This window comes from Leucoraja erinacea, unplaced genomic scaffold, assembly GCF_028641065.1.
Source record: "Leucoraja erinacea ecotype New England unplaced genomic scaffold, Leri_hhj_1 Leri_521S, whole genome shotgun sequence".
NCBI lineage: Eukaryota > Metazoa > Chordata > Chondrichthyes > Rajiformes > Rajidae > Leucoraja > Leucoraja erinaceus.
Genome location: NW_026576423.1, coordinates 27,488 through 42,517, shown reverse-complemented (window position 1 = coordinate 42,517; position 15,030 = coordinate 27,488). Strand labels below are relative to the sequence as shown.

Genomic DNA, 15,030 nt, shown 5'->3' with positions numbered 1-15,030 from the left:
TAAGTGTATTGGTTGTGTACATTGTTTGTTTGAGTGTGTAAGACTATTGTGAGAGTGTGTGTTGATTAAGTGTGCAAGTGTATTCATTGTTTGTTTGAGTGTGCGAGTCATTTGTGAGATTGTGCGCTGATTCGGTGTGTAAGTGTCTGACACTGTTTGAGTGTGTAAAGTATAGATTGAGTGTGTACACTGTTTGAGTGTGTAAAGCATGGATTGAGTGTGTACAGTTTGAGTGTGTGGTCTACAGATAGAGTGTGTAAGTGTCTGGGTTGTGTGTACTGTTTGAGTGTGTAAAGTTGTGTGCAGATTGAGTGTGTAAGTGTCTGCATTGAGTGTGTACACTGTTTTGAGTGTGTAAATTATGGATTGAGTGTGTACACTGTTTGAGTGTGTGGTCTATTGTGTGCAGATTGAGTGTGTAAGTGTCTGGATTGAGTGTGTACACTGTTTGAGTGTGTAAAGCATGGATTGAGTGTGTACAGTTTGAGTGTGTGGTCTATTGTGTGCAGATTGAGTGTGTAAGTGTCTGGATTGAGTGTGTACAGTTTGAGTGTGTAAAGCATGGATTGAGTTGTACACTGTTTGAGTGTGTAAAGTATGGATTGAGTGTGTACACTGTTTGAGTGTGTGGTCTATTGTGTGCGGATTGAGTGTGTAAGTGTCTGGATTGAGTGTGCGACACTGTTAATTGGCGCTGTGCTCTCTCTCCCAGGGTTGCCGAGGGCAACGCAGCAAAGATGGCGCGACCACTGCCCGCTCCCCGGCTGAAGAAACGCCGTAGCGAGTCGGAGTTCCCCGCGCCGGACCCCGGCCCGTCTGGGACCACGGCTGCACCCTCGCTCCCGCCCGCATCACCGACCGGCAACACCGCTCCGGCACCGGGACCCTGGTCGGCAGACGGCAACACCGCTCCGCCATCGCTCAACGCAAGCCCCGTCCCCACCGCCGCCAAGATGGAGGCCACCAGCGAGAAGATGCCAGAGGAACTCGCACAAGTCAGTGCCCTCCCCTCCCTCCTCTTGCAAACGGCCATGCCATACTTTATCATCGAGTGAAGCCCAAATGAGTTTCCACTCGTGGGAGAGTCTAGGACCAGAGGGCACAGCCTCAGAATCGAAGGACGTTCTTTTAGGAAGGAGATGAGGAGGAACTTCTTTAATCGGAGGGTGGTGAATCTGTGGAATTCAGGAACCCAAGAACGAGAGGGTTAACATACGATGAGCGTTTGTCGGCGCTGGGCCTGTACTCGCTGGAGTTTAGAAGAATGAGGGGGCACCTTATTGAAACGTGCCGCATAGTGAAAGTCCTGGATAGAGTGGATGTGGAGAGGATGTTTCCACTAGTGGGAGAGTCCAGGACCAGAGGGCACAGCCTCAGAATTTAAAGACGTTCCTTTAGGAAAGAGATGAGGAGGAATTTCTTTAGTCAGAGGGTGGTGAATCTGTGGAATTCTTCACAGTGGATATATTCAAGGCAGAGATAGATAGATTATTGATTAGTGCGGGTGTCAGGGGTTATGGGGAGAAGGCAGGAGAATGGGGTTAGGAGGAAGAAATAGATCAGCCATGATTGAATGGAAGGAGTAGATATGATGAGCTGAATGGCCTAGCTTTGCTCTATGATATTACAGCGCCGGACACTCGGGTTCGACCCCGACCCCGAGCGCTGTCTGTACGGAGTTTGTACGTTCTCCCTGTAGGTTTTCTCCGGGATCTCCGGTTTCTTCCGACACTCCAAAGACGTGCAGGTTTGCAGGTTAATTGGCTTGGTGGTAATTGTAAATTGTCCCTATTGTGTGTAGGATAGTGTTAGTGTGCGGGGATCGCTGGTCGGCGCGGACTCGGTGGGCCGAAGGGCCTGTTTCCGCGCTGTATCTCTAAAGCGAGTGCAATATTTCCCTCCGCTAGTTTCAGAAACACGAGAGTATGTCATCAGACAGGTCTTTATTTTAACGTGATCCGTCGAAATACAAACTTAGAGGCGATTAAACAAATCCAGAGGAACAGGACGGATATAAATGTACAATAGGGCGGCACAGTGGCACAGCGCCAGAGACCCGGGTTCCTTCCTGTCTCTGCGGAGTTTGCATTCTCACTGGCCCGGTGCATTGTCACACTTCTCAGCCTCTTGTCTGGTGGGAGAGGGGGGAGGGACCGGGGTGAGACTGGGGAGGGGGGAGAAGTGTTATGGAGGGGAGAGAGGGGTAGGGGAGGGGGAGAGAGCCTGGGGGGGGGGGGAGGTGGGTGGAGAGAGGGGAGAATGGTGTGGGGAGGGGGACAGAGGTGGGTGGGGGGAGGAGGGGGGGGGGGGGGAGGGAGAGGGAGGGGGGGGGGGGAGGGGACAGAGGTGGGTGGGGGGGAGGAGGGAAGGGTGGGGGAGGGGAGGGGGAGAGAGGGGGGGGAGGGGGAGAGGAGAAGGGTGTGGTGGGGGGGGACAGAGGTGGGGAGGGGGGAGGAGAAGGAGGGGTAGGGGGGACAGAGAGGTGGGGGGGGGGAGGAGAGGGTGGGGTGGGGGGGAGAGAGAAGGGTGGGGAGAGGGGGGAGAGGAGAGGGGGGTAGGGGGGGAGAGAGAGGGGGGGGGGGAGGAGAGAAGGGGGGGGGAGGAGAGAGGGGGGGAGAGGGGAGTGGGAGGAGAGAAGGGTGTAGGGGGGTGGGGGGGACAGAGAGGTGGGGGGGAGGAGAGAGGGGGGGAGGGGCGAAGAGTGTGGGGATGGCTATTTGGTACCGTTCCCCCCCCCCCCCCCCCTGGTCTGACCACTTCTCGTTCCCCCCTCCCCCACAGCCCCAGCCCCTGTGGAGACCCCAGCCCGGTCCACGCCAGCCGCTGCCTGCTCGACTGGTGCCGGGAGGTGACCAAGGACTACGGGCGGCTGAAGATCACCAACTTCACCACCTCGTGGAGGAACGGCCTGGCCTTCTGCGCCATCCTGCACCACTTCCACCCGGAGCTCATGTGAGTACGCCCGCTCCGCGCTGAAGCCGCCCACCCCCCAGCTCCGCCATGGGGCCTTCGTCTCTGCCTGCACACCCCCCAGCTCCACACTGGGGCCTCCTGCTCCCTCCTCCAGCTCCACGCTGGGACCACCCTCCACACTGAGACTACCCTCCGCCCGCTCTGTTCTGGGGCCACTCAGCGCCCGCTCCGCTCTGGGACCACCCTCCGCCCTCTCTGTTCTGGGGCCACCCACCACCTGCTCCGCGCTGGGACCACCCACCGCCCTCTCCGTTCTGGGACTACCCTCCACGCTGGGGCCACCCACCGCCCTCTTACATTCCCACCTTCTGACTAAAGAAATTCCTCCTCATCGACATTCTCAAGGGCTAGGAGTACAGGTACTTGGTCCATCAAATCTACTCTGCCCATTCAGTCATGGCTGATCTATCTCTCCCTCCTGACCCCATTCTCCTGCCTTCTCCCCGCAACCCCCGACACCTGCACTAATTCAAACTCAATCAAAGAAGGGTCTCGGCCCGAAACGTCACCCGCCCCTTCTCTCCAGAGATGCTGCTCAACCCGCTGTGTTACTCCAGCTTTTTGCGTCAGTCCTCCTTCCACCACAAACTATAGGCCAGTTTGCTGGCAGCTCTGGTGGGGGGGGGATCAAACCTTCCTCTCTCTCAATGCCCCCCCCCTCTCTCTCTCCCATCTCTCTCTCTCTCTCTCTCTCTGATCTCTCTTTGCTGGACATCTCTCTCGCTCTCTCTTTGCTGGACTCGAGAGAGAGAGAGAGAGAGAGAGAGAGAGAGAGAGGGGGGGGGGGGTGGGGGGGGGGGGAGGGGGAGGGAATTGTTACCCAGCCCCGGGGTCAAAGGTTAAAGGTGGTGCCGGGGTTCACAAACGGGCCGATTTCCCCAGGTGACCTTACAGGTAGCACGGCGCCAGAGACCCCGGGTTCCATCCTGTCCATGGGTGCTGCCTGTGCGGAGTTTGCACGTTCTCTCCCCCTCCCCCCCCCCCCCAACACGGCGCCAGAGACCTGGGCTCATCCATCCTGTCTGTGCGGAGTTTGCACGTTCTCCCACGTCCCACAGGTGCTGCAGTGGAAGTGGGGGTGAATTACCTGGGTGGGGGGTAGAGGCTGTGTGTGGGGGGGGGGGGGTGGGGGGGGGGGGGAGAGGCTGGGGAGGGGGGGAGAGGGGGAGGGGGGGGAGAGAAGGGGATAGGGGGGTAGAGGCTTGGGGGGAGAGAAGGGGAGGGGATCAGACTGCCCAGGACTGACTCTGCCCCTACTTCCTCTCTCCCCCTGCCCCCCACCTCACCCCTCTCCCTCTCCTTCTCCCTTCCCATCTCCCCTCCTCCATCCACCTCCCCCCCCCTCCTTCTCCCCCCTGCCCCATCAAACCCCCCGCCCCTTCTCACCCCACCCTCTCCCCCCCCCCACTACCTTCTCCCTTCCCTCCCACCACTCTTTATCTCCCCCCCCACCCCCCCCTCCCCTATCCCTTCTCCCTCCCCCTCTCCTTCTCCCTCTCCCCCCCTCCAACTTCTCCTCCCCCCCCAGGCGTTCAGTGGGCTGAGTTCGCTGGGCGTGGGGCGGCTGCTGGACCCGGCGGACATGGCGGTGCTGGCGGTGCCGGACAAGCTGATGGTGATGACGTACCTGAGCCAGGTGCGGGCCCGGTTCACGGGCGGGGAGTTGCGGCTGGTGGGGCCACGCGAGGCCGGGGGCCGCTCCGCCTACAGACTGGGCCGCGCCGACCCTGAGCCCGACCCCGAGAGCCCGGTCTTCCTGCCCCCCGGCCCGGAGCTCCCCTCCATCCCCGTCCCCCCCGCCCTCATCCCCTCCCTCCCCGTCTCCGTCCCCGTCCCCGCCCCCGTCCCCGTCTCCATCCCCGTCCCCGGGCCTCTCGCCCCCGCCCGGCCCAAGCGCGACGCCCTCAAGCGGAGCAGCTTCTCCCCGCCGGCCGGGCCCGTCCCGGAGCACCACGGGAGGAAGGTCACGCTGGAGGACGATGGGAAGAAGGTCACCGGCGATGCACAGGACGCTGGGAGGCAGGTCACGGCCGTGAAGGATGCTGGGAAGAAGGTCACACTCGATGCGCGATGCGCAGGATGCTGGGAGGCAGGTCATATCTGTGAAGGATGATGGGATGAAGGTCACTGTCGATGCAAAGGGTCCTGGGAGGACAATCACACTCGATGCACAGGATGCTGGGAGGCAGGTCGTGGCCGTGAAGGATGCTGGGATGAAGGTCACACTCGATGCGCAGGATGCTGGGGGGCAGGTCATTGCTGTGAAGGATGATGGGATGCCGGGATGAAGGTCACACTCGATGCAAAGGATCCTGGGAGGCAGGTCGTAGCCGTGAAGGTTGCTGGGATGAAGGTCACCGAGCGGGCTGCTGATAAGGAGCCTGGGAGGAAGGTCACCGCGGAGGTGGTACTCGACGCTAAGGATGCTGGGCAGGAGGTCACAGACGAGGCAAGGGATCGTGGGAAGAAGGTCGCTGCGGCAGCAAAGGATGAGGGAGAGCAGGTCACAGACGATGTGAAGCGGGGCGCAGTCGCAGTCAATGACCACGGGGCGCCGGAGGATCAAGCGGCGGCGGCAGAGCAGGAAACCGCTGCATCGCCCGCCCTGATGGATAATAAAACGAGGGTCGCTCCAGCGGAGCGGGACAGTGGGACTGGGTGGACGCCCGCACACGCCGAGTACGTCAGCCCTCCCCGCGAGGACGATGGGCAGAAGGTCATCAGCGGGTTGCCTGGGGAACCAGGTGCAGGGAATGCCGGGAGGAAGGTCGTGGTGGCGGCGTTGCCAGGGAAACCTGTGGTGAAGCAGGAGGAGGAGTCTGGGAGGAAGGTCGTCGTAGAGCACTCTGGGAGAAACGTCGCCATTGAACCCCCAGCGGTGGATGCTGGGGGACGTATCTCCCCGGTGGATCATGGGAAGGAGGTCGCCGGGGAGTCACCGTGGGAACTTGCCGCTGAGGACGCTGGGAGGAAGGTCTCTGTAGCAGAGGATGATGGGAAGAAGGCCGCGGTTGAACCTGCCGCTGAGGCCGCCGGGAGGAAGGTAGTCGGGGAGTTGCTATGGGAATCGGCCGCTAAGGACGATGGGAGGAAGGTCGCGGCGGCCCTGGACAATGGCGACGGGGCCGAGGAGCAGCAGCGGCAACAACAGCGGCCGCGGTCGCCCGGGAGCCCCCCGGTTGGAGCCGGTGTCGGTGCCGGCGCTGGGTTCAGGCCCAGGCCGCAGCGCTCGCTGTCGGCGGAGAGCCGCTCCCCGGGCCGCTCCGGCTTCTCCCATCTCCGGGACGCCGACCTGGTGAAGAAGAAGCGGGCGCGGCGGCGCAGTAGCTCCATGGACGAGGCGGCGGTGGACGGGGGGCCCGGACCCGGCCCTGGACCGGCACAGGGGGCAGGAACCGGCACTGAGGTACCGCGGGGCGGGGGGGAGAGGAGGATGGAGAGGGAGGAGGGGAGGGGGGGAGAGGGTAGAGAACGAGGGAGGAGAGAAGGAGGGGGTAGAAACATAGAAACATAGAAAGTAGGTGCGAGAGCAGACCACCAGGTCCATCGAGCCCGCACCGCCATTCGCTCATGGCTGAACACTAAACAGACACACTTACCCACAAACAGTAGACACAAGACACAGAACACAAGACACTACCCTCCCCCTTATACCGCTATCACCCCTCTCCACCCCAAGAACCTCGTGATCTCCTGGGGGTGGCAAAAAACCGGATAAAAACCCAGGTCCAATTCGGGAAAAAAATCCGGGAAATTCCTCTCCGACCCCAATCCAGGCGATCGACACTTGTCCAGGAGATCACTCAGGTCTTACTATACTAACCATACCTAGGTCCATATCCCTGCCCTCTCCCCGTAGCCCCTTATCCCCTTGGCCGCTAAAAAACCATCTATTTTAGTCTTAAATATATTTAAAGTTTCTGCTTCCACTGCTCCCTGGGGCAGTGAATTCCATAAATTAACCACCCTCTGGGTGAAGAAGTTCTTCCTCATCTCAGTTTTAAAAGAGCCCCCCCTTATTCTGCAACTAAGAGGAGGGAGGAGAGAAGGAGGGGGTAGAGGAGGAGGGGGTAGAGGAGGGAGGAGAGAAGGAGGGGGTAGAGGAGGGAGGAGAGAAAGAGGAGGGAGGAGAGAAGAGGGGGGAGAGAAGGTGGGGGGAGAGAAGGAGGGGGTAGGAGGAGAGGAGAAAGAGAGGGGAGAGGAGAGGAGGAGTAGAGGGAGGAGGAGCAGAGGGTAGAGAACGAGGGAGGAGAGAAGGAGGGACAGGAGGGATTGTCACTCCTGGGGCAGTGGTACCCAACGAGGAGGAGAGGACGGGGATAGAGGATAGAGTAAGGCATGGGGGGGGTAGAATAGGGCACCCCCAGGACTGAGGTCCCCACGATGCTGGGCTGTGAGTGAGGGGGGGGGGGGGGCAGATGAGGTTGGAGGAGGACTGTTGGACATCGACGAGACCAAGCGTAGACCGGGGGATCGTTTCGCTGAACACCTCCGCTCAGTCCCGCCTAAACCTACCTGATCTCCCAGTTGTCAAACACGTCACCTCCCCCTCCCATTCCCACACTGTCCTGGGCCTCCTCCACTGTCAGAGTGAGGCCCAGCACAAATTGGAGGAACAGCACCTCATATTTCGTTCGGGCAGCTCACACCCCAGCGGTATGAACATTGACTTCTCTAACTTCAAGTAGCCCTTGCCCTCCCTCCTCCTCCTCCTCCTTTTCTCCATCTCTCCCCCACCCAAGTCTCGTTCTCACCCTGCACACACCTAACAATGTCCTACTTATTTTATCATCGTCACTTTTTTGCATATTTTTCATTCATTTGTTCTGTAATCTCTTGTCTCCCTTCCCCTACCCCTCCCCCGCAGTCTGAAGGCGGGTCTCGACCCGAAACGTCTCCCATTCCTTCTCTCCAAAGATGCTGCCTGTCCCGCTGAGTTACTCCAGCATTTTGTGTCCCCGTTGTAAACCAGCATCTGCAATTCCCTCCTCTATAAGTGTGATGGTTAATTGACCCTCTGTGAATTGCCCCCTAGTGCATAGCAAAGATCCTATAGCGAGCAAGATAGATCACTCGCTGAAAAAGACATAGTACGGTCATGGGCAGATTATTGGTAATTTTAGGCCCCATTTCCGTAACCGGCTTCCGTCTCCGCACCAGAGACGGAAGCCGGTTACGGAAACACCCTCATAAAAATAAAAGTTATTTGGTAAAAATCTTCTCCTCATTTTCAGAATTATAATTTATTAACACAAACTGTCCCCCCGCAAAGTTGATTACACTTCGGGTCGGGTTACTGAAATGGATGAAAAAAAAGGCCCACGTTCCACTCCGTCGCATACGACACGTCAGCCCATTGAATTTAGAAGGAGTGGTCTATCTTGCTCCGCTATAGGATCTTTGGTGTGTAGGGAGCAGATGAGAAAGCGGGATAACATAGAACTAGTTTAGTTTCGAGATACAGTGTAGATACAGGCCCTTCGGCCCACCGAGTCCGCACCGACCAGCGATCCCCGCACACTAACACTGTCCCACACACACCAAGGACAATTTACGCATCTACCAAGCCAATTAGCCTACAAACCCTCCCGTCTTTGGAATGTGGGAGAAAACTCATGGGGAGAAGGTACAAAAATCTGTGCAGGCAGCATCCATGGTCAGGATCGAACCCGGTTCATTGGCGCTGTGAGGCAGCAACTCTGCCGCTGCGCCAGCGTGAACGGGTGATCTGCTCGGACGCACTCGATGGGCCGAAGGGCCAGTTTCCGTGCTGAGCCTCAGAAACTAAACTGAACTGAGAATGTTGGGCAGTCTAGTTTAGTTTGGAGATACAGCGTGTAAACAGGCCCTTTGGCCCACCAAGTCCGCATCGACCAGCGATCCCCGCACACTAACACCATCCTACACACACTTGGGACAATTTACACTTCCACCAGGCCAATTGGGTTACAAACCCGCACGTCTTTGGGATGTGACCGGGAGAAAACTCACGGGGAGAAAACTCACGGGGAGAACGTGCAAACTCCGTAAAGACAGCACCCGTGGTCAGGATCGAGCCCGGGGTTTCTGGCGCGGTGAGGCAGCAGCTCTACCCGCTGCGCCACCGTGACGCCCCCCCCCCCCCAAAGCTGACAACTTTGTTCCCTTCCCTCCGGAAGCAGCTGGATGTGGGCGAGGTGCAGATCGAGATTTGCCACGAACCCGTCGCCAGACTCCCGATGCCCGGGCAGGGCAGGTGCCAACCGAGCGCAGACCAACGCCATGGTACGTCTCGACGTGTGGCCGTTCCGTTTACCAACCCTCCCTCGCTCGCCCTCACCCCCACATAGAAACTTAGAAAGTAGGTGCAGGCGTAGGCCATTCGGCCCTTCGAGCCAATAGACAATAGGTGCAGGAGTAGGCCTTTTGGCCCTTCGAGCCAGCACCGACCGCCATTCAATAAGATCATGGCTGATCATCCAAAATCAGTACACCGTTCCTGCTTTCGAATTTTTTTTTGAATTTCCTTTATTGTCACTCAGACCTTTCTCCCCATATCCCTTGATTCCGTTAGCCCTAAGAGCTAAATCTAACTCTCTCTTGAAAACATCCAGTGATTTTTGTATTTTTAGTGGAACTCTCTGTCACAGAGGGCAGTGGAGGCCAATTCACTGGACGTTTTCAAGAGAGAGTTAGATTTAGCTCTTAGGGCTAACGGAATCAAGGGATGTGGGGAGAAAGCAGGAACGGGGTACTGATTTTGGATGATCTGCCATGATCACATTGAATAGTGGTGCTGGCTCGAAGGGCCTGCTCCTGCACCTCTTGAACCTAACAAACTCCGTACAGACAGCACCCCGTAGTCTGGATCGAACTCTGCTGCTGTGCCCCAAAGTACAGGTGTCAAGAGTTTTGGGAAGAAGGCAGAAGTATGGGGTCGGGGGGTCGGGGGGGGGGGGGGGGGGGGGGGGGAGGAGAGAGAGATAGATCAGCCTTGATTGAATGGCGCAGTAGACGCGATGGGCCGAATGGCCTAATTCCGCTCCGTATTTGTTCCTGACGCCGCGTCCCGTTCTCCCGCAGAGGTGAAGCGGCAGAGATCATTGCCGGAGCCGCAGATCTGCGAGAAGGAGAATGTGCCTGAGACCAAGGGGGGTGACGAGACTCCGGTAGGTGGCATTACTGGGGCATCTCCGCATCCCTGGGCTGGCACTGCCACTGAGGTACATGGAGTTGGGGTCTGTGTGTGTAACACTGGGGCGCAGTACTGGTGGGGATGGGTGTGTGTGTGGGTGTATAACACTGGGATACAGTGTCGGTGGGGACGGGTCTGTGTGTGTGTGGGTGTATAACACTGGGGTACAGTATTGGTGGGGACGGGTGTGTGTGTGGGTGTATAACACTGGGGCACAGTACTGGTGGGGATGGGTGTGTGTAACACTGGAGTACAGTGTCGGTGGGGACGGGTCTGTGTGTGTGTGGGTGTGTGTAACACTGGAGTACAGTGTCGGTGGGGACGGGTCTGTGTGTGTGTGTGTGTAACACTGGAGTACAGTGTCGGTGGGGACAGTAGCGGTGGGGACGGGTGTGTGTGTAACACTGGGGTACAGTATCGGTGGGGACGGGTCTGTGTGTGGGTGGGTGTGTAACTTTGGGGTACAATACCAGTGGGGACGGGTGTGTAACTCTGGGGTGGGCTACTGACATCAGTGTGCCTGTGTCGGCAGCGGTTCCGTGACATCAGTCAGTACGTGCTGGGGGAGCTCAGCGCGCTGGAGAGCGAGCAGCGGCAGATCGACGCCCGCGCCGCCGTGGGTGGAGAAGGAACTGCGGCACCTGATGGCAGCCGGTGAGTGGGCCGGCAACGGGGGGGGGGGGGGGGGGGGGGAGCTGCCAGAGGAGGGGGGGGGGGGGGGATGTACGGCAGATAAGCCCTCCGTGTCCCTGCCCACCCAAACTACCCCCATCACACTCAAATCTCCCCAGTCCCACTGTCCCCCCCCCCCCCCCATACGAACTTTTCCCCCCCCCCCTCCATCCCACTTTATCGCCCCCACCCCTCAATTCCTTCTGCCCCCCCCCCCCCCCCCCTGTCGTGCTCAGAGTCCTGTCTCTCATTGGAGTGGCCGGGAGGGGCGATGAGCCGGGTCGGGACAGAGCGAGGGGGGGGGGGGGGGGGGGGGAGGCTGAGGGAGGGGAGGAGGGGGGGAAGGGAGGGGCCGGACGCGGGGGGGTGGAGGGTAAGGGGCAGGGCTGAGGTGGGGAGCAATGGGCAATAGACAATAGATGCAGGAGTGGGCCATTCGGCCCTTCGAGCCAGCACCGCCATTCAATGTGATCGTGGCTGATCATCCCCAATCAGCAGGCGGGGAGGAGAGGGTGGAAGGTTAGACAGAGGCCGGGTGGGGCGGTGGAAGGGAAGGGTGGAAGGGGGAGGGGCAGTGGCGGGGAGGGAGGGGCTGAGGCCTAGACGAAGGGGGTAGGGTTCTAGACCGGCCATGGTGGTGATGTCCCCGTGATGGTGCCTGCAGGAACGAGCCGGATGGAGGAGGAGCTGCTGATCCAGGAGTGGTTCGTGCTGGTGAACAAGAAGAACGCACTGATCCGCCGCCAGGACCAGCTGCAGCTGCTGTGAGTGGCCGGCCTGGCAGGGGCTGGGGGCTGGGGGTGGGCCTGAGGTGGGTGCGTGAACCAGCGCTGGGCACTGATAGCCAACGCCGGGATGGAGTGAGAGCACCCACTCTGGACATACAACCCAGCACATCTACAGACTCTGATTACATCTCCCCACCCCTCCCCCCCCACACTCTTGCATCTCTGTTCCTACAGCAACATTTCTTACTGGAACCAACTTGAACAAACCTTGCTGGCTTTACCTTGCACTAAACGTTATTCCCTTATCATGTATCTGTACACTATAAATGGATCGATTGTAAGCATTGTCTTTCTGCTGACTGGTTAGCACGCAACAAAAAGCTTTTAACTGCGCACACACACACACACACACAGACAAACACATACATGCCAACACACATACATGCACACACACACATACATGCACACACACTCGCGCACATACACACACACACACACCCGTACGTACATACATTTTGCACACACACGGGCATACACACACGGGCATACAGACACACACACACGCATACAGACACACACACGCGCACAGCACCAGGGCTAGGGATTAAACCCAGGTGGGGCCACTCTGAAGGGCGGTGACCACGGCCCACTGCCACATTGACCGCGTCTGTTTGCCCGCAGAGAGGAGGAACAAGACCTGGAACGGAGGTTTGAGCTGCTGAACCGGGAACTCCGTGCAATGATGGCCATCGAAGGTAACAGCACCCAACTCCTCTCCGTCCACCCGCCTCCCTTTCCCCCCCCTCCCCCCCCCCATCTCCCCCCCCCCCCCCCCCCCCCCCCCGCCTCGCCCCACCCATCGATCACCCTTGTTCAAACTAGTTCTGTGTTCTCCTTCCACCTTATCCACTCCATGCACCCCAGAGGGAACATGAACCCTACAAAGCCTGCACGTCTTTGGGATGTGGGAGGAAAGTGGAAGAGCCCGGAGAAAATCCGCACAAACACACTCACACACACACACACACACACACACACCACACACACACACACACACAACACACACACACACACACACACACCCTGGCGCAGTGAGGCATCAGCTCCACCTGCTGTGCCACCTACTGCCAACAACGCTTGTGAACCTCATGATAACAATACACGAACGCTCCTTTTTTAAAAAATCTCCTTTCCTCTCTGCCGTCTACCTTCCGTTGCTCACACTCTCTCTCTCTGTGTCTCTTTCTCTCTCACGCTCCCTCTCCCCTCTCCTTTCCCTGCTTTCCCCCTCCCGCAGAGTGGAAGAAGACGGAGGCCCAGCAGCGGAGGGAGCGCCTGCTGCTGGAGGAACTGGTGACCCTGGTCAACCAGCGCGACACCCTGGTGCGGGACCTGGACGCCAAGGAGAGATTGTAAGTGGAGCCGGTCTGCACACGGACGTTTTTTCGAGATAGTTAAAACCTCGCTGACTTTTACAACGAAGCTTTGGTGCACTCGCGGCGCAGGAGAACGGCGAGTGAGCCGGATATCGGGTACCGTTACTGCGCAAATAGAAAAACCGCGCAAAGCAGAAGATTACGAGTTTTAGTTATGTATAGAAACATAGAAATTAGGTGCAGCAGTAGGCCAGTGTGGCCCTTCGAGCCTGCACCGCCATTCAATATGATCATGGCTGATCATCCAACTCAGTATCCCGTACCTGCCTTCTCTCCATACCCCCTGATCCCCTTAGCCACAAGGGCCACATCTAACTCCCTCTCAAATATAGCCAATGAACTGGCCTCAACTACCCTCCGTGGCAGAGAGTTCCAGAGATTCACCACTCTCTGTGTGAAAAATGTTCTTCTCATCTCGGTTTTAAAGGATTTCCCCTTTATCCTTAGAAGATAGATAGACCCCTTGTGGAGAGGGAGGGATGGACACTGGCTTGGAGAGGGGGGGGGAGAACGTAGAGACACATTATACAGACACTCTACACAGCGCCACAGGTCAGGATCGAACCCACGTCTCTGGTGCCGCGAGGCAGCGAATGCCTGGGTTATTTGCTGACTGCACACGACTGCGATTTTGATTTGGGGGGGGGGGGGGGGAGTGTTTCAGATGAATGAGGTGTGCGCGGAGAGAGACCTGTGTGAGGGGTTTACAATAATGGGTGACATTTTCTTACAAAACCCTTTCTCCCCCCCCACCCCCTCCCCCCCCCCCCCCCCCCCCCCCCCCCCGTCCCTCCCTCCCCCCCCCCCTCTCTGTCGCCCCCTAGTGCGGAGGAGGAGGATGCGCGTTTGGAGCGTGGTCTGGAGCACCAGCGCCGCAGGAGCAGCCGCCGGGAGAGGTGTGTGGTGAGCTGACAGGTGGCGGCGGAGCCAGGGCCGGGACGATACAGGACGGAATTTGACCCTCGCCCGCCGGGAGCAGAGACTCCTGGCATCGCTTCACCGGGCCTCTGCCATGTGTCCCGTTCTTCCCCCCACCCTCCCCGCGCTTACACCCAAGGTCAGGACTGACGCTGCATGAGAATATTTGAGTCGCCGGGCCCGCCAATCCGCGCTGACCCTTCACGCTAAAGAGCGTTTTATTATAAGTTTTTGTTTTAGAGATACAGCGCGGAAACAGGCCCTTCGGCCCACCGAGTCTGTGCCGACCAGCGATCCCCGCACACTGACGCTATCCTACTCACTCACACTCTCACTCACTCTCACACGCACACGCACACTCTCTCACACACACACACGCACGCACTCACACACACTTGGGACAATTCGCACTTACTCCAAGCCAGTTAACCTACAAATCCGGTTCACCATTGGGGTACAGTCAGTGATTCTCTGTGTGTCTTCCTGAGCCAACCCAAGGTTTTAGATGGCAAAGTGGCACAGCTGCAGCCACACAGCGCCAAAGACCTGGGTTCGATCCTGACCTCGGGTGCTGCCTGTATCTAGTGTGTGTGTGTGTGTGTTTGTGCGAGTGCATGCGTAGTTTGCACGTTCTCCCCGTGACACCTCCCTGGGATGCTTCCAGTTTCCTTCCGCGTCCCCAGGACATGCAGGCTTAGAAACCTGGAAGATATACACAGGAGTCGGCCATTCGGCCCTTCGAACCAGCACTGCCATTCAATATGATCATGGCTGATCATCCACACTCGGTACCCCGTTCCTGCTTTCTCCCCCACATCCCTTGATTCTGTCAGCCCTAAGAGCTAAATCTAACTCTCTCTTGAAAACATCCAGTGAATTGGCCTCCACTACCTTCTGTGGCAGAGAATTCCACAGATTCACAACTCTCTGGGGGTAAAGGTTTTTCCTCATCTCAGTTCTAAATGTCCGACTCCCCACTTAAACTGTGTGACCCCCTGGTTCTGGACTCCCCACAATATGATGAACATTTTTCCAGCATCCAGCCTGTCCAGTCCTTTAAGAATGTTATATGTTTCTATAAAAGGGTTTGCAGGTTAATCTGTAAGATTGCCCCCCCCCCCCCGGGCCC

At 58.2% G+C, this 15,030-nt stretch overlaps 1 protein-coding gene across 1 annotated transcript in view; it reads left to right on the top strand.

The window, feature by feature from the left end:
• LOC129694024 (uncharacterized) overlaps positions 1-15,030 on the top strand; it is a 57,218-nt gene extending 42,188 nt beyond the window's left edge. The window contains 13 exon segments of the mRNA XM_055630751.1: positions 713-1,051; positions 2,743-2,952; positions 3,068-3,332; positions 4,502-5,026; positions 5,246-6,379; positions 9,132-9,237; positions 10,036-10,121; positions 10,680-10,766; positions 10,768-10,801; positions 11,484-11,583; positions 12,229-12,302; positions 12,845-12,959; positions 13,808-15,030. Coding sequence (XP_055486726.1) covers positions 713-1,051; positions 2,743-2,952; positions 3,068-3,332; positions 4,502-5,026; positions 5,246-6,379; positions 9,132-9,237; positions 10,036-10,121; positions 10,680-10,766; positions 10,768-10,801; positions 11,484-11,583; positions 12,229-12,302; positions 12,845-12,959; positions 13,808-13,895 — 3,163 coding nt within the window. The 3' untranslated portion in view covers positions 13,896-15,030.